Raw genomic sequence first — 25,196 nt, 5'->3', positions numbered from 1 at the left:
TTAGAAAATAAAGTACCTAAATAAATAATTAAGTACTTAATAGTTTTTTTTAAGTCTATCTATCTCGTTATTCCCACGACCCACAGATATTACCTATATATATCATTGTAAAATCTAGATTTAAATGTCTTATATCAGAACATAATCAGAACTAATTTTGTTTCTGTTCGCCGTGGACAAATTTTTTATACAACGAATGTCGTTCGATATATTATATCCTCTTTCATTTACTATTGACCCTATATTTTGATTTATCTATACTTATGAATGTACCTAATTATAACAATAGCAGAAATGCATTGTCGTTTTAAACACGGCAAAATTTAATCGATGGTATCACTGGATTCGATCACAGCGATCCGTCACCGGAACAGATAAGATTGTGGCACTATAGTGGTTGACTTTTGACACATCTGTCATTTTATATGGAGATGACGTATAATTAATAAATCAATCCCTGTAGGTTAGATAGCCGACTATGGAGAAATTGACACTTAGCATCTTAGGTGGGCCATAAAAATAAAATAAATAAATAAATATGTGGGGACATCTCACACACGGCCATCCGACCCCAAGCTAGGCAGAACCTGTGTTATGGTTGTCGGACAGCTGATATATCTACACAAATACATAGATAGATAGATACTAAATATAAATATCAACACCCAAGACCCGAGTACAAATATCTGTCTTTAAACAAATATCTGCCCCAGCCGGGAATCGAACCCGGGACCTTCGGCATAGCAGTCACGGCCACTAACCACTACGCCATTCGACCATATATAAGATTTTAACTGCACGATGACCTGCAGGTTCCACTGGCGCGCGGACAGCGCGGGCGCGGCGGTGGCGGGGTCCGGGGAGGGGTACCTGCGCGCGGGGGGGGTGTACGTGCTGTGTCTGCGCGAGCGCATGGGCCGGCTGGACGCGGCGTCGCTCCACGCGCCCAACCCGCCCAACGAGCTCAGCTTGGCCTGGATCCTGCCCCAGTATCTGCTCATATCGGTGGCGGAGATCATGTTCGCTGTCAGCGGGCTGGAGTTCTCTTTCACTCAGGTTTGGGTCTTTTTTTTTCAAATTAGTGCAAGATTTATGTTTATAATGATGTACTTTCCGATCTGACGTAAACTGGACAGCGTAGGTAGTAATGGGTGTCAGACAGCAGTTCTTCAGTTGATACATAGCATAGTATTTATTTGGTTCTACCTTTTTTGGCATAAGATTTTTTTGCCTAATCTCGTATTGCATAGTAACGTTTGGTCAAAGTCTCGTTACGCCGAAAATCGTATGGCATAAATCTCGTTTAGTAAAAAGTTATTTCGCATAACATTGTTTAGCCTAATAATGGTATGGCCAAATCTTGAATAGCCTAATAATGCTATGGCATAGGTTTATACAAAGTAATAATATTCGTTTGGCTTTAACTTTGAAGGAGCGTCTCCCTACATAGCGCAAACTGGTGTCTTGTATTGTTTCCGCTGTTTGGAAAACGCTCCGCTCCGCTTCGCTGCGCTCCGCTTTGGTTTTGATGAACATGTGCACCTAACACGCTCTTCCTCGCTTTGCTCGTCGTCGCACCTATTTTTAGGTTTCGATCACATGGGGTTTGTAATAATTATATTGGTCGTTAACTTTCGATTTTTTGATCATATCATCGTGATTTTCGGGATGTAGGAGAAAAATACCACAATTTGTACATTTACTACATACTTAATACATTATTTATTAAGATAACATTAGGAGAAACAAGGTTATACATAGGTATAGACGAACATAAATTTGAGCAAATGAAACTTAGGTGTTTAAAGATTGTGCCTAAAGAGTTTTAGACGAAACGAGCCTTATGCCACATAAGTCTTGGCAAAGTGATGGTTCGGGCAAAAAAGTTTAGACCATACGAGTTATGCGAAATGAGTTTTGGTCAATAAAGATTGTTCACGATGGGAACAAAATAAAAGATTTGGGTTGACTTCAGTTGTAGTGCTATATTTTAAATTAGCAAATAATTAGCACTTGTACAATTAGACCCGACAATGGTTCTTGCGTCGCGGTAAGTAGGGAAGTGACGTTGGATCGGTAACCGCATACGTGTCTAATACGCAGTGCGGATGACTAAGTGTGTGCGTTTAGAAACTATGTTAGACAAGTTATTAGAATACTTTAACGCTTTATATTTATTTACTTTAAATTATTTATTTATACAATTCTAGTTTAATTAATTATTAATATTTATTATTTACTTTATATAATGCAAGACGCACACATTATTAAATTTCTGAATTTACGTTGAACTAAAGACCGGCGTAGACATCTTCCCGGCCCTTGAAAGCTTCGGCTTTCAAGATTCATTGGCTTGAGGAGTAGGTAGGATGCAGAGACGATTTAGCGCTCTCCGCACTGTGCCGTGGGTAGTGCGCACGTCGGCGACGCGAGGCACGCCGTCGGAGCCCGGGTACAGCTTGTCGACTCTGCCGAGCCGCCAGCACAGGGGGGGAGCAGCGTCTTCTTTGATGAGGACCAGGTCATCTAGCAGCAGGTCCGTAGCTCTTGTCTTCCACTTCGTGCGCTGCTGGAGTTCGGCGACGTACTCGCTCGACCACCGCTTCCAGAAGTGTTGCCGGTACTGCTCGAGGCGCTGGAAACGATCGAGGCGATTCGGATTAGCTTCCAGTAGACACGGAGATGGTGAGGCCGTTAGTGGCCTGCCTATCAAAAAGTGGCCCGGGGTAAGGGGGGAAAGATCATTTGGTGAGGGACTGATTGGACATAGGGGACGGCTATTTAGGATTGCTTCGATTTGAGCAAATAGAGACGCCAGTTCCTCGAAAGTTAAATGAGTGTCTTTTAATACTCTATGCATGTGGAATTTGGCTGACTTTACACCGGCCTCCCAGAGACCGCCGAAGTGAGGAGCGTACGCAGGTGAGAATCGAAATTCAATGCCCCGACGAGCTGCAAAGTCAGATATAGCGTCAGCTTGTGACGTTAGGAAGCTATTTATCTCTTTAGCTGCAGCAACAAAGTTTCGGCCGTTGTCACAGCATATTGTTTTTGGCTTGCCTCTACGACTTATAAACCTAGAGAGAGTGAGAATAAAGGAATCCTTCGTTAGGTCACTTACGGCTTCTAGATGGACACATTTGTAGCGGAAGCATACAAAAATGCATAGGTAGCATTTGGTTATTTTGCAGCCTCGTCCCTTGCGGTCTGTTATTAGGAATGGTCCAGCAAAATCAGTGCCTACAGTGTGGAAAGGAAAATCAGGTTCCACTCTGTCAGAGGGTAGGTTTCCCATAATATTGCTTAAAGTCTGACCCTTGAATCGACGACACACGAAACAATGACGAGTAACGCGTCGTGCTAGTGCTCTACCTCCGATTGGCCAATAGCGCTCTCTCATAGAGGCGAGGAGATGTTGAGGTCCAGCATGCATTAGTTGTTCATGCTCTAATTCGAATAAAAGTTTTGTTAGATGGTGATCTGACTTTAAAAGAATGGGGTGTTTTTTGTCGTATGGATAGTTAGATGAGCCTATACGACCCCCAACTCGCATAACACCTTCGCTGTCAATAAATGGGTTAAGGGATGCGACATTAGCTTGAGGGACAGGTTTACCTTTCTTTAATAGGGATAACTCAATTGGGAAGGACTCTAGCTGAGCCATTTTTATTAAGGTCCTTAGGGAGTTTTCTAATTCGTTTGATTGTAGGGGACCTTTTCTTTGCGATTTAGGATCTTTAACAGAATCAATAAATCTTAAAACATGAGCAAATATTCGTTGAAGACGCACGAGCCTTGAATAATTTGTAAAAGTTATAATTTTGTCATCGCTCGAAGACGATGAAGCCTCCGCCACGAAAGCGGGATTAGCTTTCAACTCTGGCAAATCGACTACTTCTGAAAACTCAGAGGATGGCCATGAAGACTCCGACTCCTTCAGGAACGCAGGTCCATGCCACCAAATAGTTGAGCCACCTACATGTTGGGGATCTACTCCACGGGAAACAAGATCTGCAGGATTTTCTGAAGTAGGAACATGGCGCCAGGATGAAGCATCGGTGAGCTCTAGGATTGCACATACTCTGTTGGCAACAAATGTTTTAGCCTTTTTGTTAGATTTCAACCAACCTAGTACGACACTTGAATCTGTCCAATAGACGTGACGATCGATATTGCGATGAAGAGCCTGTGACACTGCTGAGCTTAATTCAGCTCCAAGCAAAGCAGCGCTAAGTTCAAGGCGAGGAATAGTCATCAGCTGGATAGGAGCGACACGAGATTTAGCTGTCAACAGACTGACGTTGACATCACCGTTGGAATTAGTGGACCTCAGATAAATGCACGTTCCATAGGCGCGTTGCGATGCATCGCCAAAACAGTGCATTTCAATAGACACAGCATTATCTACTAAAACTCGCCGAGGTCTGTGAAGGTTAGACAGTGAGTCTAAGTTTTTGGTGAAATTTGACCAGGAATTATGGATTTCTGTAGGGACCGGCTCATCCCAGTCAACTTTGAGAGTCCATAGAACCTGTAAAATAATTTTAGGTTTGATTGTACACAGGGACAAAAGACCAAGTGGGTCAAAAATTTTAAATGTAGAGGACAAAATCGACCTTTTGGGTTAAAATTTTGCTAGGCGTGTACTCAATTTGGAAATGTAGCATATCAGATGGAGGAATCCATCCAATACCTAAAGTACTGGTAGAGTTGCTGATTAGGAGATTATCTTTCTCTAGCTCCTCGTTGCCGGAAAAAAGATTAATTAAGTTAGACCGGTACTTTCGCAAGTTGAAACAACCCTTAGCAAGTTCGCTGGATATTGATCGCTGAATGTAACGAAGCTGCTCCTCTGAATCTGCACCTGTTAATAAATCATCGCAGTACAAGTCTCTCTGAATGATAGACTTGATAGAGGGGTCACTGCATTCTTCGCCTACCTGCCATATGCATCTGGTTGTAAGGAAACTAGCACTTGCAAACCCATAGGTGACTGTACCGAGTTGTAGAGTCCTCAGTGGCTCGTCTTCGTTGTCTCTCCATAAAATTTGCTGCAATGGACGATCTGACTCTCTTAGAGACACCTGCCGAAACATTTTCTCGATGTCCCCAGATAAAACATACTTGTGGAGTCGAAATCGAAGAAGAATGTTGTAGAGAGAGTCCTGTATAGTAGGACCGACCATTTGCAGATCGTTGATGGAAAATCCGGAAGTAGACCGAGCGCTAGCGTCGAAGACCACACGAAGTTTAGTTGACTCGCTACTCTCCCTAAAAACAGGGTGGTGGGGAAGAAAATACGAGAGATTAGGCTGCTCTACTGGGCACTCGGAGAGATGACCCAGCTCTTCGTACTCGTGGATGAAGTCGGTGTAGGCTTTTTTCAACTCTGGTTGTCTCCTGAAACGAGCTTCTAAATTCAGAAACCTTTTCTTAGCCAGACTGTACGAGTTACCTAGGCAATCTGGATCGTCTCGAAGAGGAAGAGCTACGCAAAAACGACCATCTGTAGAACGAGTAGTGTTAGTGAGAAAATGTTGCTCGCATTGTTTTTCTTCAGCAGTTAATGGCTCTACCTGAGGAAAACTCTCAATTTTCCAAAATCTACTTAACTCGTCATTTAGGCTGTCAAGATTTTCATTGCTTGACACAAAATTGCACAATATGTTTTTATTTGATTTTTGATTATTATTTTTAGGCATAGTTTTAGTTATTATAGGACCTGCGATGAGCCAGCCAAACTTAGAACTTCTTAAAATAGGGTTTTTCTCGCCTAATGAGTGCTGTTGAGACCCTATTATGTCCCAAAATAGGTCAGCACCTATAAGCATTTCGATAGGGGATGGCTCATTAAAGCTGGGGTCGGCTAATGAGAACTCAGACAAATTTAGATGCCTAATATCGAATGCAACTTTAGGTAAATTATCTGAGATCTTAGGCATTACTAGGCACGTCATTTTGACGTCATAGGATGAGTCATTGGACTGTAGTTGGAGTGCACAACGCTCCGTTTTTAAATTAATTGGGGTGTTTCCAATACCTACAATGTTGGTGTTAGACGGCTGAGGGGTCAAACTTAGTTTATTTTTTACAGCTTCGGTAATGAAAGAACTCTGGCTACCGCTGTCCAGTAAAGCTCGAACCTTGATTGATTGGTTTGTCGCAGGATTTATTAATTTAACCATGGCAGTGCACAACAGTACTTCTGTCGAAGACTGCGCCGACATTGTTAGGGAGCTTGACTGATTAGAGTCGGAGACTTCATTTGATTGGTGAAGTAACGAATTATGTTTTTGTTTACACAAACGACACGAGCCTGGTAACTTACAATAGCGTGAATTGTGACCTCCTCTCAAACAATTAGTGCATAATTTTAGTGCAGTGACTAAACTCATTCTCTCCTCCGGTTTCTTAGACTTAAATGTGGGGCATTCATACAGACGATGATTAGCTTTGCATTCGACACATTCAAAATGAAATTTAGACGGGGAAGATGAAGCTTCTTTAGAAGTCACTACCATGGCTTTGGTTTGAGGCCTACTTTGGGTGTTGAAATTATTATTATTATTAGGTTTAGACCTATCTTGCTGCCTACTACGCTGCACGGTTTCGAGAACATCAGCACGGTTCTTTAGAAAGTGGAAAAATTGTTCTAGTGTGGGAATATCTGGCAGAGTGTTTCTGTTTTCCTCCCACTTAAAAAATGTACTGGGATCTAATTTTGCTGAGACCATAAATATAATAAGCATGTCCCACTTGTCAGTAGGTAGGCCGAGAGTGCTGAGAGCCCGTAAGTTTTTTGAAACATGATCAATAATAAACCTTAATGACTTATCGGTCTCTCGCACTGACTCGAAGCTTAGAAGTGACTTTAGGTGGTTATTAATTAGTTGCCGCTTGTTGTCAAATCGTTCGTACAGGAGTTGCCAAGCCTTGACGTAATTTAGGTCATTTACCTCTAAATTGCAAATAACTCGAGAGGCCTCGCCTTCTAAGTAGGAGTTAAGATAATGAAATTTATGTATGTTTTTGATTTTTTCATTATCATGAATTAATGAGGTAAAGGTCTCCTTGAACTCCATCCATTTATAGTATGTCCCGTCAAAATTTGGGATTTTAATTATAGGTAATTTGAAACCTAGTGCCTCATCCGGTTGGTGATGACACTGGGAATTGGCGGAACATGATGGGTTACTTAAGTTGTCCTCCTGCTTAGAAGGTGACTTATTCTGAACAATATTTTGCGCAACAGCGATGGCCTGATAAAAATCTTGCTCAATTAAATCTCTGGTAGCTAACTCAGACGAGAGATTTAACTCATTTAAAATCTCGATTTCACCCTGCAACTCGTCGAACTCATTGAATAACGCCTCAAATTTCGTTATTTTCATCGAAAGCTTACTTAGTTCGATGGAGGAAATGGTTTCGGTAGTTATCAAATCGACACTATTCTTAAATTTAGTAACGCGTCCTCGAATAGAACTACGTTTAATTAGCAATTCCTTTAATTTGTCCTCCATGATTGCAAGCGTGCGATGAACTTAACGGTATAGATCAGCTGATGTTAGTTATGAATAATAACAAAAGTTGAACGATACGCTCCTCACTTCGTTGTCGCTGGGCAGCGCTGGCCGATAGCAGAACCGGTTCGTCGCCAGGCGCACGGCGCGCGCAGGCAGCGGCCGCTCGACACCAGCAGTCGGTGACTATGCGCTCGCGCAGTGAACACGGCGTCTCCGCGCTTGGAATGCACCACACAGTCCGCTGGAATTGAGACGTTCGTTGTGTTTAGCAGCTGATTATAAAAGTTACGTTTTAGTTGGAAGCTAGTGAACAAAGATGATTGCAGGGGAAATTAAAGCAAGTGAAGTTATTAGAAACGCTAGGAATAAGTATATTTAATTAGGCAGTGTTTAATGTTTAGGTTTAATTGTTTGCAAAAACGTAGATATGCACAGCAATAATAATTACGATAGGTGGATACAGTTTAGTTGTGCAATGACTTGGAATTGGAATGCAAAATTGGGATGAAATGTAGTTGCGTAATAATACGTAAGTATTTATTGGCTATTTATAATAGTTTCTTTGTGAATAGTTTAGTTTACTAGTTAGATTAGGCCTTTGTGAAAGATAAGTGCTTTGTTTAGGCGATGACTTGCAAATAGACTCGATGACGTAGAATGAGATGACGTAACAAGCCTTAGGAATTTATAAGCTTATGAACTTGCGTTTAAATGCGTAGCTTAAGCGGATAGAAGGCACGTTTAGCTAGATATATCGCAAGGCGACTAGGATACCTAGGTCTAGATCACTCAGTATTTCGAGAACAAGCTTCAATAAATGCACGAATCAAATAGGAAAGGTAGGAAATAATAGGAACGGGCTCACAGTTAGAAGGGCAGGCAGGCGGCGGCTGCGGCGGTGCGTCGCGGCGGGCGGCGCGGGGCACGTCGGGCGCGGCTCTGGGGCTGTCTGCTGCTCACGTAGGCGGAGTCCCGGGTTCGTTCCCGGAGTAGGCGCGGGTCGCGGCTGCACGTCACGGGGTAGGCTCGGCGCTGGCTGAAGTGGGATGACCCGTAGTCTTCTTAGACCAGCTCCAAGGTGTGACACGTGGCGATGACCTCTGCTTGACTTGGGCGGGAACGTGGACCTGTGCTCAGTAATCCGAATAGACAGCAGGTCCTGTCACGGTCGCCACTTTTTGTTCACGATGGGAACAAAATAAAAGATTTGGGTTGACTTCAGTTGTAGTGCTATATTTTAAATTAGCAAATAATTAGCACTTGTACAATTAGACCCGACAATGGTTCTTGCGTCGCGGTAAGTAGGGAAGTGACGTTGGATCGGTAACCGCATACGTGTCTAATACGCAGTGCGGATGACTAAGTGTGTGCGTTTAGAAACTATGTTAGACAAGTTATTAGAATACTTTAACGCTTTATATTTATTTACTTTAAATTATTTATTTATACAATTCTAGTTTTATTAATTATTAATATTTATTATTTACTTTATATAATGCAAGACGCACACATTATTAAATTTCTGAATTTACGTTGAACTAAAGACCGGCGTAGACAAAGATTATGCCAGATGAGCGGAACCCTATTTATTTATATGTTGATATAGATGAACAATAACCTGACAAGGCAAACACCAGCGCTCAGCTCACGAATGTTTGCCATGGGCGGGATTCAAACCCGCGGTACTGTACTCCGAAAGCATAGTCTCATTATCAATTCAGCTATATTGATATTATTTCATGCGAACCGTTGTTGTATATATGTCTGTTTGTTTGTAGTTATTGTCAATTCCACAGAATAATAACTCCAATACTATATTACAACGCCGTAGGTACTTATAAAACTATATATGTAACGTGTTGAATGTCACGTTGTATCTTTAGTACGAGCCAATAAATTATTTTACTTAACCATTTTATAAATTAAAAAGCAGTGGCGAGTTGTTGATTTCCAAATTAAAATTATAACTTGTTAATAATGAAATACGCTTCTCTCCGATTCATTCATATTTATGAAATGTATGGAGGCAACCGCAGCGATTGCCAACCAATCAATGTATTCGAAATACTGACTGTAGCCATATGATTGCACTAACTACATAATTAAAGTTAGTTAATTAAGCAACCACACGTCCGAATGATAATTACTCATTAAAATCTGGCGGTCTATTAATGCAATAAGCAAGTTATAAATTATTCTGCATTAATTGGGTTCCTAATTCGTGACAAATCATTTTCAAATGTGGGAGTTTTATAATGGAGACAATGGATAGGAAACGTAGCGTGGGTTGCCCTCCATCACTACGACGATGGTGACGATCTGGCCATAGGGTTTAGAGTAATAATAAATAATAAAATAAATATTAGAGTAATAACACACACGGCCATCCGACCCCAAGCTAGGCAGAACCTGTGTTATGGGTGTCGGACAGCGGTTATATGGTGACTCTCCCGCCGTATACAAATTCTCTAATTATCTTTTTTTATGTATGTATCAGCTATTCAATAATACACTATGATATTCATAAAATAATTAGTCGATAGACAGCCGTTGAAAGAAATTTTAATGGGAAATGACAAATATGTCCAGCAGATAATTTGCATATGTATAAGCAAAAGCGACTACATACATAACAAACATACATTATTACTAATACAACTATGGAACTTATGTCTGAAATAAAAATGATTCTATTCTATTCTATAACACATCCATAATAAGAGCATACTGTCAAAGTTCGTGATGGCCAAAAATGGGCATCTGCGTTTTTCGCTGATCCCTCATCCACTTCGGACAGGTAAAAAAAACAAACTTTGATTGATAGACAGACGGACAGCCGGCGAACATTCGTTTAATCTAGCTAGACGGTCGAAATCAGCTCCGGAGCTAGATGTGTAAACTATTTATACAGGGTGTTGCCGAAAAAGGATGTGTTGGGGGTTAAATCTGAACAACTTTTGTTCCAAGACTTAAAAAAATAGCAAAAAAAACTTCTCTACCCCGTGTCCTCGTCGTCGTCACCCCCGTCGGCTTACAATACCGCTTTTTCAACACCCTGTGTTTGGGGATCTGAAATGGATGTAAAATAGAAAATGGAAGCAATTTTAATCAAAGTGCTAAATCACAGCCGGTAATCCGCTTTGTTGCTCTCTGCATTTGTTTACTTAATAGCTTTTAGCCGAATATGGCTTCACCGCCGTGCACCTATTACTTATTAGTCACGTATGGACATAGGTGTATATACGGACATAAGCCCGTAACTAAGAGCTTTGTACTAAGCGTGCCCTCATCGATAATTTACAGTTTAGTCTTATGCTATTACAACTTACCACAAAACGCATTCAAGTTGTTTGTCACTCACTCAATAGAAATATCAAGAGTATTATAACCAACTTAATAAATAACGCAGGTTAAAATAATAATAAAACAACTCTACAACGACAACTGTGCCGACACCGGGAGATTGAAATTCCAACCTAGGTCTTCAGCAGCGTAGTAATATTAACAAAGTTTTTCTTATTCTTGCTTCCTGAGATTGAGTTAGTTCTCGCATTTCACAGGGCACCTACGTCGTTAGGTCTTGGAAGGGTGCTCTGGTAAATACGCATCGCTGGATGTAAATGCTTTATGCACGAAGCCCGCTCAGCGACGCATCCGTGCGCCTCTAAAATATACTAACGCAAACATAGGTCGGTAGGCTTAGAACATGCTCTGCCATTTAAAGCTTCCGTTTTTCATCAGTTCTTTGTGAACATTTTCGGTAAACATATAATATATACTTAGTTAAAACTCGATGCGCCACTTTGTTTTCGATAAAACGGAAACTTCCATAATTATTAAAACAAAATAATCGGCATACCATTAATACTCTAAATTCATGAGTTTACTGAAACAGAAAAATAAACTAGATAGAGGTAAGTACATTTTGTATAAAAAAATCATGACAGTTTCTAATAGGACCACCACTGTTATACTTTACGTACGTAAAGTATCAACCTAGACCACAAATGTAGTATTAGTTATTCTGTAAACCAAGACAGGATGCTATACGCTACGTTTGAAGCTAAAATATAAATACAGGATGTTGCTGCAAATACATTTAATATAATACATCTCAGAGTGCTCTCCGAGCGTGTATCTAACATTTCTCTTATAAATGTATCTTAGTTTATAATTGTATGTATGTGGTATATCCCTACAGCTACACGTATGTAGGTACGTTGTCTCTAACACTGTTTCGCATCACATGCAACAGCGGAAGGATCAGATTTACACATTTATTCAACTCCGCACCGAGTTCCAGGGGCTATATTCATGGCAACTCGGCGTTTCTAACATGATACTTAATTTGTACATCTAATAATATTAAGCCTAAGTTTTTTTATTGCCTACTAGCTGTTCCCGCGAGCTTCGCGCCTTAAAAAGTTTTCCCGTGGGAATTCCGGGATAAAAAGGAGCCTATGTTCTTTCTCAGGGTCTAGACCATATTATGAATACCAAATTTCATTCAAATCCGTTCAGTAGTTTTGGCGTGAAAGAGAAACAGACAGACAGACAGACACAATTACTTTCGAATTTATAATATTAGTTAGGATTCTGACCGTGCGGGAGTGCGAGAGTGCAGGTACTCCAACACCATAGACCATAAGCTCCCATTTCTAATGTGCCTGTGCCATTTGATCTGCACTTGGGAAAGTTTAGTCAGCCCAACCTGAATCGAGATTGAGATCGAGGATCGATTCACGGAGTTACGATCCATTACGATCCAAAATATCGATTCAGGCCCGAAAATCGGGCAACCCTAGTACTAACGTACTAATTGTCACCCGCGAGTTCCACTTCGCCCTAGACAGTTTATCAGTGGAAATTCCGTAATAAAAAATATAATCCAGGGTGTCAGCAGCTTGCTACATATCCTAATCCTAACTAATATTGAAAATAAATAATGAAAATTTATGTAGCCGTTTTACCGTGAAAACGTTAAAAACATCCATCCGAAATAAAAATAACGGCCACTGAAAGTTTCGAAATCCCTGTACAGTTCTCGGTCTGTGGCCTTATTGTCAACAGCACATGCTGAGCTGGTCCCTTTTAGATCTCTGGATAGCAAACCTGTTTGATGTGTTATTGTTTGTTTTGAATATAATATTATTTTCAAAAAAATATATCTTCTTGTTGTCCGTGTGTCATAAATGTTTCTTTATCTTTCATTCATCATCATCACGACCCATCACGTCCCCACTGCTGGGGCACGGGTCTCCTTCCAATGAAGAAGGGTTTTAGGCCTAGTCCACCACGCATCTTTATCTTTATCTTTCTGTAAAGTGCCTGAATAGTCCCCCCGGCAGGGCAGTCGATGCGTGGCGCTCTGTCGATGCGGCGCGAATCAATCAAGAAACTCTATCCGTTGGGGCGGATTTGCACGCTCACTAAATATAACTATTTGTAGTCTACAGCAACAGTTTATACGAGTATTGAACAGCAAGTGTAATTTAATGATGGCGTCATACGACTGCAGATAGGCGGGGGATGTTTGGATAAGAAAGCCGCTAATTAATGTGCAAATTGTTGATGCGCTTTGCAAATAATGCTTGTTCTGAAACTGCAAATACTGATATTACTAGAAATTAATTTACATTCAATATAAACATAAGGAAGTCGCTGGATGCAGATGGCGGGTGACCGTTTGGGGTGGCGATCGTTAGGAGAGGCCTATGTCCAACAGTGGACTATGGAAGGCTGAGAGAGAGAGATAAACATTAAAGTATTAAAATCAAAATGTTATTAAGTCAGAATTTCAGAAAATAGGAAAATAGCAGACACGTAAAGCCGGCTAAGAAAGAGTAGCTATTAAATAGTAGCGTAATTTTTCTTGGCCGCTATTTAGCTTTCCCATAGCTTGAGTAGGGCTACCAGCCCAAAGACACTAACTTGCCAGGCTGTATTAATTATTATTGTCATTTAAGCCTTTATGGCACCAATAGTTGGATATATAAAAAGTGTACAAAGGGTTGACTTAATGCTAAAAGCATTTCCTACCTTTTCTTTTTCTATTATTACGTTATTATTATTAGAGAAAAAATCACATTGGATGTGACCTATTTACACTCGATAGCTGCTGCCGTACCACCACCGATACATTAGCAATTAACAATCCATATTATGCGTCGTTCGCCTGTCAAACATCTGCCAGATCCATACAAGTTACGTCAGATTTTGCAAGCGGGTGACGCTGCTTACGTACTTAAGTATTGCTAAGTGCTAATTCGGGTGGTGCTACGGTAAACTGGGAAAGCCGAATAAGTGTTGTGGTGCTCCTAACCGTACAGTTTTTTCTTTATTTTAGTATGTGACACACCATCTGCTTCGTAAATTGTAGATCTAAGGTCGTAATCCTAACGATAGCTGTTGTTTCCAGGCTCCGAAGAGCATGAAGACCATCACGATAGCGGCGTGGTACGTGTCGGTGGCCGTCGGGAACCTCATCGTGATCCTCGTGGCTGAGACCAAGGCCTTCCAGTCCAGGGTATGATGCATCTGCTGGTTTTAACCATCGACGAAAAAGAGGGGTGGTGTAAGTTTTGCGTGTGTGTGTATCTGTCTGTGGAAACGGAGCCCCCAAACGTCGTAAGCGATTTCAGATATGTTTTTTTTTGGGGATCTATCGTTGTTAACATAACATTGTTAAACATGGATAACATTTATCCATGTTTTATGAAATATTGTTCTGTTAAGAGTTCGATTTCCCTATAAAAAAATACTCACATTCTTCACAGAATAATGTAATGAATTAATCATAATTTTCATTCCATTACTCCAAGCTAGCAATTTCGAAAAAATATTGAAATACCAATCTTAGATTATATCCATCTACAACCTTTTCTATACTTATCTGATCTCTTGTGTTTGGAGTCAATTTCATAGAAAACCTACAAGAATTTCAGTTACGGCCCGGAATGGCGACGTCCTGAGGCAATTTCAGTTGCTAGCCTTTATTTGAGAAGTGTTGTTTCCGGGACAAAGATACTGAAATAGAATGAGACAAAACTTTATTACATTGTCTTTAGTTGTGGAGGTCAGTTATGAAGTGCTGAAGGTTTATTTGCGAGGAAGGCAATATTGCACAATATTCCTTAAGGTTAAACGTGAGTTCAACTAGCGCCGTCAATTGAAAAAAATCATAACTTCCGTTTTAAAGCGTTTTCGGAAAATTGTCACATTTCTCGTCTTCATGCTTATTCCAATTTTGAGAACCTACTTCCCAATAACCAGTACCTAGAATGTAGAAGTTAATTAAAAAGAAACAAAAACAAACACTCATACCTTGTACTAATGTACTCCCTTGCGGGGTAGGCAGAGGTGCATTGCTGCACCCACTTTTCGCCAGTGTTATGTTAGTCCCAATGTAATAGGGGGCGGGCCTATTGCCATTTTACGGGCACAACCAAGGCCCGAGAACAAATATCTGTGTTTAAACAAATATCTGCCCCAGCCAGGAATCGAACCCGGGACCTTGGGCTCACTAGTCAGGGTAACTAACCACTACGCCATTCGGTCGTTAATTAAAAAATTAGGAAACGACATTAGCTTCTAATTTATCTTTTTTTTTCGTATAAGTATACTATACAACAATATCTCGGTCATCTCTTTAGACCTTTGAATAAGGTCAAAATAGCTTACGTCAAAGTTGCGTCAGTGATTAATTGCAGTGCAAAAAGTAGGTAAAGTTTGCGGCAGCCTTATTTCAGCATTGATCGGCTGAAAGCAAACAAAAGAGAGTGGACGTTGCAAATAGCTGCATTTCAAAATGAAACAATGAAAATATACATTTCATTAATATTCCAATAAAATTGAGATAAAGCTTTGTTTTTGGCACGAAGCTTTCGTATGTTACGAGACTTATGAGCTATGACAGGTTTATTGATAAGGTAAAGCCTTTTCATAGTGCGAGTCGGCGAATGTCGGCACTCTGCCGGTCCAGGGGTTCACTCTATACTGACGAAAAGCCAACGAACGTATCGTGTAATAGGCATATTTGATACGTTTTAGGTCATATAGAGTGACCCTCCTCATATAGAGTGGCATGACAAAGACTGTCCAGGAGTACATCTAGATATACAAGCTTAAACCGGCAAACTTCATCCGTAGCACACGGGAAAATGTTTTAAGCTGCATATTATAATGCATCAGAGTTTGATGCGGGCGTGAGAGAAACTGAAATTTAAAATTAACTAGTTACTTTATTCGCGCAACTCAAATGGATTTCGTGCAAGTCTTTAAATTTTCTTGGCAACAGCAGCCGGCTTGTCTGGCGGGAGTTTTAAGAAATTAACTGAGTGTCGGAGGCTATTTGGAAACATGCCTCTTTTTATCACCGCTCTTTTAAGATTTGTGTTTGAACCACACTTTATTTACGAACACCAGGTACACTTGTCCAAAATTAATAATGCACATGCAGATCTTCACACCCGAATCATGAAATCGTAAGAGCCTTAAAAAACACTTGCCTTTTGCACCTTGTTCGAAAGAAATAGGAGTCAATATCATGTGTCACATCTAGATATGTGAACATCTAGATATGTGAACCCACCAACCCGCAATGGACCAGCGTGGTGGGAAATGGTCCAAGCTTAGGAAGGCAGTTTAGACCTTGGGGATATGCACAAAGGTTCCACTCGAGGGAGCCAGGTGCAGGTACTTTCACCCCCACAGAGAATAGAATAGAATAGAATAGAATAGAATCATGTGTCACATAATCGAAAACAACCGATCTGTCAAAGATTTCTATGCGCATTATCAATTTTGGAACACTGTAAGTATCCTGTATTTGAATTTTAGTTGGCTGAAATTCACCGTAAGAGAATGATATAAATACTCTATATTCTTTGCACTATGAATGAAAATATACACTACATTTTAACATAATTTATTGAAAGTTGCGCCGTTTACGACATCTGCATAAAGTTACATGAAGAACCACGCTGGACTAAGGATAAGTTCTATTTTGGTCCATTCGTTGCGGTGCTACGAGGCACACGGGGGTCACACACAATTATGTACAGTCAGAAAATTTGATATTATGTTTACCACCCTAGCGCAAACACAAAGGGCCTTACCACAAAAACTTAGACAGTATTTAACACACAGGGGTATAATCGTGACAGTTCTGACATTGCGAAAAAGAGACGCTTAGCTACATTAAGCGTAAGAAAGAAACGTTAAGCTGTAAATGTTTTTTGTCCTTTTTGCTGTGGCGCCTGTTTACGTCAGTTCTCTGTGCCAAACAATGAAACAAATGAAAAATCTGTGCCAAACAAAGGCTGACAGTTACAACAAAATTTTCTAAATGATATTTATTTTTGATTTGCTAGTGATTTGTGGGTGTTTATTAAGTTTATTAGACTATTATCATCACTTAACGAGTGTGTGACATGGGTGGGTGGATTTTGTTCGGTTGTATAGAGCATATTGAACGAAAACACGATGGAATGATGGATGAGATATATTTTCACATGTAAGTAGATACTATCAAGTTTAACAAGCTTACATTCATCATAGTACTATCTATTGGCTCGATTTTAATATAAAACGATACTAATTTTAATACTGTAAGGTCTTTTAGTATCAGTTTTAAGTAAAAATTACGAGGTACCATATCATAACAAATCACATGGTGTTGCAAGTTATTGAAAATTTATTTTACCCACAAATATTATAGTATGCAAAGAAAATACTAGAAATTGTAACGGACTCGGGTTGGGTTTACAAATGGGGCGCACGAATTCGGTTTTTGTGAAGATTGTATTTTGTAGAAGTCATTCTCCTCTTTCAAATGAGGTGCCTCTCATTGTGAGGAAACGTTCGTTTCTTTTTTTTTCTTCCATGTGTGATTTCTTCTGTATAATATAAAGTTTATTGTATTGATACGAAATACGTGTTTCCTTTAAAAAAACCCCATCACATATTTGGCCCACGATTATAATGCTCATGCTCATCCAATTATCTCTTTCATAGGTTTCCGACAGAAAAAAAATATCAAGAAAATGGATAGACATTACCGGTCGCACAAATTGGGAACCAAGGAAACATACAAAAATTGTGTTCGGCACATTTTGAAGAGGATTGTTTCGATTGGACGAAGACAATGAATTATACAATCCACTCAGTTTGTGTATATTAAATAATTATATTGAAATCAAATAAGTATTAGTAAAGTTTTTTTTCTTATATCGTCGGTTGACAGGAAAAACTCACTAAGGCTGATTTTTCAATATTCAGATAAATGTTATCTGGGTAATACAAACATTGAGAAACATTGACACGCAACAGCATCAAAATTATTTCCCAGCAAAACTTTTGTCTGGCTATTGAAAAATTAGCCTTTAGTGTCTTTTTCCTATCAACCGACGATATACTCAAGTTTTGTTTTTGTTATTATGATAAGTTAAATTTCCCCATATTTAGGTTTTATTTTTTTGTCGGCAACATCTATGGTTTGAGTGAGAAAGAGAATAGTGCACACGGCGATTGCGAATCTATTTGTAGTTGATCTGAGATTTAACAGATGTTTAGTGCTGTCAAACGCCTACAAAATCTGTCAAATTTCGTTTTAAATACTAGTAAAACCGTGTTTTAAGTTTTTTGTGGTAGCACAGTTAAATTTTAGGATATACTGACGGGTGACATGAAAAGTGCTTGTTTAGTATCTATAGATAAAATATGATTTTATTCATCTATCTTCCATCTATGAATAACTTAGAATCAATACCCCAAATCCATAGAGCTTTTTGACAATTTACATTAGACTTAAAATTAACGTTGTGATATACGAATTTCATCTTTTTGACTTACACAAAGAGTAATAGTAATAGTAATATGTTTATTGCAACTATGTAAGTTTTACACTGATCTTAAAATTATGTACATAATGGTCCTTAACATAGAGACGAAATTAGTGTGTTTCGATGTCAATTTTAACCTTGTTGTAAATTTAAAACACTGTATATGAATTTGAGTGAAAGTATTTGCGCCAAGGGTGAGCATTGTCTTTTTTCGACTTTCAACTTACCCATTTATATTTTTACAGTACCTTTGCCCCGCGATGCATCCACTAACACAGTCAGATCTTACCCTAATTGTGAGTCATGAATGTCGTGAGGGATGACGGGAATATCCATAATGTCTCGTTTGTGGTTTAAAGCTGGTACATCTGTAAGTGGTTCTGAGCCTCCGCGGGGTCGCAGGTTTTGTACATGCACCCCGGTGCACTCCCCACCAACCCATTTCTTTCCTCCTGAATGACGGGGCCTTTGTGAAATGGTGGTAGATTATGACTTTTGACAAGTAATTCTAATATTTTACGTGGAAAAAATTTAAACGATTTCATTTCATTTCACCCTCCAAGATTGTTTAAGTACCAGCAGGAGGTTCACTGTCCACCAACCCGCACTAAGCCAGCGTGGTGGACCAGGCCTAAAACCCTCCCTTCGTTGGAAGGAGACCTGTGCCCCAGCAGTGGGGACGTGATGGGTCGTGATGATGATGATGTAGAGGAGCATCACTAGGTATATAAATCTAACAACATTCTAAATATAACGTCGGCTTCGTTATTGTCATAATCTCCACACTTAGCAGGCCATTTAGAAATATCACACAACACAAACATTAAACAGATAGATGGTACCTGGCTTCAACAAATAGCGGTCTCGGCCGGGATTCAAACCCGGGACCTTCGGCATTCACTAACTAATTTCAATCGTATTCGATACCTTCTTTTACCGACATCGGCAGTACAATGTTGAGTTATATGTTGAGTAATATTGTTTGTACCTTTAATATTATACAATAATGTTCCCTGGCCTATGTTTCATCTGTACGTTTTCGTTTTGTTCTAAATAAACATTTCTGTGTTTGTATTGTATCCGTAATTCATACCATCAATACACAACACAACCAGCATAAATATCACAGTATTAAAACGACTGTTTGTTTTGTATTGTTATTCCGGTAAGGAAGGACCCGGGAATGTGCTTGTAAAACAGGCGACGGGCCCATATGCATAGTCATTTCCCCGACAGTCGGAAATTGCTGGATATGCGTTGAGACAGAGGACAAGGCTTCGAAGGAAATAACATGCACTCGGGAACTCGCCTTTCTCTGTGTGAATATGTAGGTGAAATGTTGCGTGAACATCTGTTGTCGATATTATGTTTATCTTTTTAGGTTGTCGGCGACAAACACTAGGGTTGATGTAGAGTTTGTCATGGTGGTGAATTGGCCACTCAGAATAGCGGCACAGACTGCCTAGGGTTCACGGCACGTACCTATAGTCCAAAGAACAGTTAAAAAAACTTTGTTTAGACTTGTTTTTGTACTTTTTTATTTTGACTTGTAGTTTCTTTTAAATGGGTTCCGCTCATCTGGCATAATCTTTATTGACCAAAACTCATTTCGCATAACTCGTATCGTCTAAACTTTTTTGGCCGAACCATCACTTTGCCAAGACTTATGTGGCATAAGGCTCGTTTCGTCTAAAACTCTTTAGGCACCATCTTTAAACACCTAAGTTTCGTTTGCTCAAATTTATGTTCGTCTATACCTATGTATAATCTTGTTTCTCCTAATGTAATCTTAATAAATAATATATTAAGTATGTAATAAATGTACAAATTGTGGTATTTTTCTCCTACATCCCGAAAATCACGATATTGTATGATCAAAAAATCGAAAGTTAACGACCAATATAATTATTACAAACCCCATGAGATCGAAACCTAAAAATAGGTGCGACGACGAGCAAAGCGAGGAGGAGCGTGTTAGGTGCACATTTTCATCAAAACCAAAGCGGAGCGCAGCGAAGCGGAGCGGAGCGTTTTCCAAACAGCGGAAACAATACAAGGCACCAGTTTGCGCTATGTAGGGAGACGCTCCGTCAAAGTTAAAGCCAAACGAATATTATTACTTTGTATAAACCTATGCCATAGCATTATTAGGCTATTCAAGATTTGGCCATACCATTATTAGGCTAAACAATGTTATGCGAAATAACTTTTTACTAAACGAGATTTATGCCATACGATTTTCGGCGTAACGAGACTTTGACCAAACGTTACTATGCAATACGAGATTAGGCAAAAAAATCTTATGCCAAAAAAGGTAGAACCCTTTTAAATGATTGCATTTTGCTGCCGTTTTGTAGTTTTGGCGTGAACGAGACAGACAGACAGACAGACATAGTTACTTTTGCATTTATAATATTAGTTAGGATAGGTATACAGAGACAGCTGTATATTTCCAACAAATCATTGTTCAATACATTTCCTTGTAAGTTGAAAGTACCTACAAGAAGTTGATTTGCGTCTCTGCACACTATTTACAGTTTGTTCGTTCCTCCGATGCAGATTGCACTGAGATCGAATTACTCTATGTGCCGTTTCTAAACAGCTATTCAACATCTTCAGCCCCTTATCATGAATTTTCATCGTGAACGTGAAGTAGAATTCATCGAGTAATTTTGTATGAAAATATGAAGAGCGCCCCTGGCGGTCGGTAGCAGAACTAAAATTTCCCTACAAAATTCATCGAGTAATTTCACGTCACGTTCACGACGAAAATTCATGCTAAGGGGTCAGTACTATCCAGACATATTTCTTTACATCGCTTATTCATGTGAGAATTAATGTTGTTTCGATGTTTCTGAAAGTCTTAGATGTTGCGTGTAGGTAATAAATCTTGAAGGTGTTCGAATATATTCCAAAAGCTACCGTTTTTTATGTATATATGTTCGCATCTTATACCTTACCATTCCCATTATTATTAACATAATGTGTAAATATTCTAACAGATTACTAACTTACTATTTGTTTCACGCTACCTGAGATTGTAAATTAAATGTGGTTGGCGCTGAGTTGGTAGTAAGTAGGTAGACTGGACATTGGGCATACTGTAAACTATGAACAAATTTGTTATTTAAATTATAGGGTGTTGCAAAAAATAAGCAACTCAGGTAGTCATTCTGAATAACTTTTGGAGATCTTAAAAAACTTTTGGAGATTCGTAAAAAAAATATAACACGGAATGAACATTGAACAAAGTTGCTCTGGATTAGCAAAATATTATTTTAGCGAATTGCCAAAAGTTGTTTACCATGATAATTGGTAATACAATTATTATTTATAATTTACCAAAGCTAAATACATAAATAAGCACTAAAATAGAACCGCTAAATTAGAGAATCAGGAACTACGCAGTTAGTTCAGAACTTCAGAATCAGTTCAGTCAGACTATAGCTGAGAATATTCGTTTCTAATAGCGCACACGTCTGCAGCTGAAACCCAGCACAGCCTCGCAAGACTCTAGTTACTCGGCGGAATAATTACAGACAGAAACAAGGAAACAGTTACAGCTATTGTATCAATATGTGCTGAAAGCTGAAAGGTAGAAAGATTTATAATTAAAATAAATTGGTATCTAATAAGAAACGGTTGGAGGCTAACAAGTTTTCACCAAAAAACGATTTAGAGGACAAATGGATTAAGTAGATCATTCAAGATCAAGTTATCTGGGGAGGTAACGCTTAATATACTAATATATTTTAAGTAGGTACTTACCAAGGTATTTTTTATGTTTTTGGATATAGTGTTGTGGTATGTATTCATAACCACAGCGCAATATCGACCTTTGGTTTACAGTTGAAATGCAATTTTCAACACAAAACAATGCAATTGAAATATGCACAATAGGTTACATTTGTTGTTTCCAAAATTCCAACAAAACTAATTTACTCGCTCGCCATGCGCTAATAGATTTTGGAACGCTTTATTTACACGAAGCATTTTAACTATTAATTAAGTTTAGAAATATAACAGAGTTTTGAATTAGAAAATTTCAAACATAATATATATGCAAGGCGCATAGGTTTGAATTCTGTCGTGGACCTGTGTCACTAACCCCTACTCCTATATCATTTATAAAATTTTAACACAATTTCAACGATTTTATTCAACGAAACTTAAGTGTGCAGTATGTAACTTATTTCTAAGCCCGCAAATGAAAACAGAATGTCAAAAAATGTGAAAAAAATATCATTCTCCATAGGTTCTATGACCAACGTGACCAACTAAGTTTCTATGGGAAATGACCCCTTTTTCAACACCCTTTAGATATTCCCCTCTAGTACAGACATAACCCCTCCGTTTCCCCTCAGGCGACGGAGCTGTTCGTGTACGCCGGCGCGCTGGCACTGGCCATGCTGGTGTTCCTGCACCTGGCGCGGGGGTTCCCCGCCGGTGCGCCGGCGTGGGACGCCTCCTCCAGCGAGAGCCAGCCGCTGCTGCGGAGGCACTCCAAGGTATTAGATCGAAATAATAAAAGAAAGATGAAATATGAATAGTAAGAAAAAAATAGAAAAAAAGAATGAAAAAGAAAGAAAAAACGAAAGAAAGAAATATAGAAATAATAAATATGTGTATTTAGACTAGAAGCTGTTATATATTATTACAATGCAGAGTCACGGGTTTGTTATCAACGTAGATAAATACTATAATATCGTAGTTAGCCATACTTAAATAAGGCGCTGTGATTGGCGAAACGCGCAATAAACGAGTTTATCGATGTCGATAACAAACCCGTGTAGCCCTGCCAGCGAGCGATAAAATTATACTACAATAATCTATTTTTTAAAGCTACGCTTAATTTCTGTCTTAAACGTACCTACCTATGTCGGATTGCGAAATAGATTTTGTCTGGCGGCCGCACAGTGAACCCTGATATAATAATGTTATTAAAGTCTATCAATAGAACAACAACCTACTATGATGGACACGGGTACGCCGTACGTGTATTAAATAGGACATCCCAAAATATCCGAATAAAACACAAGCAGGCCGAGACAAAAGACGGAGTAGCCAACGTTGTATAAAATATGAAGGACAGTCAGCAAAATAAATAATATAAAGTAAAAACTTTTATGGTCGCTTCACTTTAATTTTATGATCCAGGTAATATGTGATATGAAAAAATCATATAATATACTTAGTCTTCATTGCATAGTCTATGTATCAATGAAATAATCTTAATTTGTGAGTCTTCTGATTCAACTGTTTATGTCTGCGGTGGGTCTTGATCTTTTTGTTGGCTGTACAATATACAATAAGTACATTCTACACAGGGTGATAATTCTCATCGATATGAGCGCTTTTAGAGCTGTATATGGTTACGACATTATTTTATGCGAGAATAATTTTAATTTAAATACAGCCCATATTGTGGACGTACCTATATGTCTTCAAAACCATGTGATAGAGAATTTGTTCCTAAATATACACACCTAGGTACTATGTATATTATTCTATGAAATAATTTTAAGCTTATTTCAAATTAGCTACCTTCTTTGTAGGTACACAAATACATTGTAGTTAGATACAGAGCGATTGTATAACACGACCCTATTTCGGCCGAAAGTTAAAATGATTGCCCTGTACGGCGGCGGCGGCGGCGGCGGCGGCGGTAATCACATTTCATGCGAACGTGACAAATATTTTAAGGCCGACTGAAAAATATAACAGAGTTATTTATGACCAACCCGTGGTTGCAACACTATAATATGTCTGAGTGTTGCATGAATTGGGTCAATAAGTGAAATGCAGCATGTCTTAAAACTTATATATGAAATAAATAATAGTCGTCTTTTTATTGTGTGTCGATGATATTCTCAAGAGCTTTACTAAGGTTTGCCACCGTGGTGAAAGGATTGGCCAGTCAGATTAGTGTCAGGCGCTTAGCGGCTAGGGTGCGCCGGACGCATTTAAGTCGCTCCGGTCACTGCTAGAGTCGAGGCGACGTCGCGGTAGCGTCGCAGTGGAGTCGCATGAGCTGTAAGGCGTAGGGAATTATGTCTCATTGGCATATCCAGTTCTTGCCTCGCCTGCACTTCGTCTGGGCCGTGATTCCGCTTCGACTTCTTCAGTAAGCGTCGACGTAGGCTCGTATTGTATAGCACAAGCACAGCGCGCCTCTTTGTCAACACCGCCGCCTTGACTTCAGCTGTACGCAGAGCTTCTTAGGAACAATGAGACATCACAAGAGAAACCTCTTCTTACCAGCCCATAAATCTACTTAAACCCAGTTCCTCCCTCCATCGCAGGTGATATCCATCCACTCGCTATCAACCCTCGGCACGCCGAGCAGCGGCAAGGCCTGGTCGTGTCTGGAGGCCATGCAGAGCCGCCGGGGGGGCTGGCCGCGGCACGCCACCGTCCATGTTGGCACCCCCTCCGACACCGATCTCGGACACACTACGCTGGCCAAGTGATTGAGTGTGCGTTTGATTCTTAAGGAGCATGAATATAATATTTTGAATTACTTTAAGGTAGTTTTTTGGAAATACATTTAAGATTTATTTTGAAATAAGATTATACATAAGTACGATATTTTTATATGGAGTATGTGTTTAGAACAAAAATATTACTTGCCTTGAATTCGAATAATTGTATGTACTTAAAGGTATTTATGTTTATTAAAGATTGTGTAGAATTAATGTTTTTATGAATATTCGGGTGATTTCTTTATAACTCAACGTATTCTTCGGTTGTCAGTTTCACACTTCCAAGTACCTATAATAAAAGTTATTGATTACATTTATTTTCTTTCATTATATACCATCCAAACATCTTT

General features: G+C 39.4%; 1 protein-coding gene across 1 annotated transcript in view; it reads left to right on the top strand.

The window, feature by feature from the left end:
• LOC105384233 (solute carrier family 15 member 1-like) overlaps positions 1–24,885 on the top strand; it is a 52,073-nt gene extending 27,188 nt beyond the window's left edge. Inside the window, exons 13-16 of the mRNA XM_048632947.1 lie at positions 813–1,056; positions 13,942–14,049; positions 22,729–22,872; positions 24,667–24,885. Of these exons, the coding sequence (XP_048488904.1) occupies positions 813–1,056; positions 13,942–14,049; positions 22,729–22,872; positions 24,667–24,834 (664 nt within the window). The 3' untranslated portion in view covers positions 24,835–24,885. The remainder of the gene's footprint in view (positions 1–812; positions 1,057–13,941; positions 14,050–22,728; positions 22,873–24,666) is intronic.
• The last annotated feature ends 311 nt before the right edge of the window (positions 24,886–25,196 follow it).

The sequence above is a fragment of the Plutella xylostella genome, chromosome Z (genome assembly GCF_932276165.1).
Source record: "Plutella xylostella chromosome Z, ilPluXylo3.1, whole genome shotgun sequence".
Taxonomy (NCBI): domain Eukaryota; kingdom Metazoa; phylum Arthropoda; class Insecta; order Lepidoptera; family Plutellidae; genus Plutella; species Plutella xylostella.
This window is presented reverse-complemented; position numbering and strand designations above follow the sequence as displayed.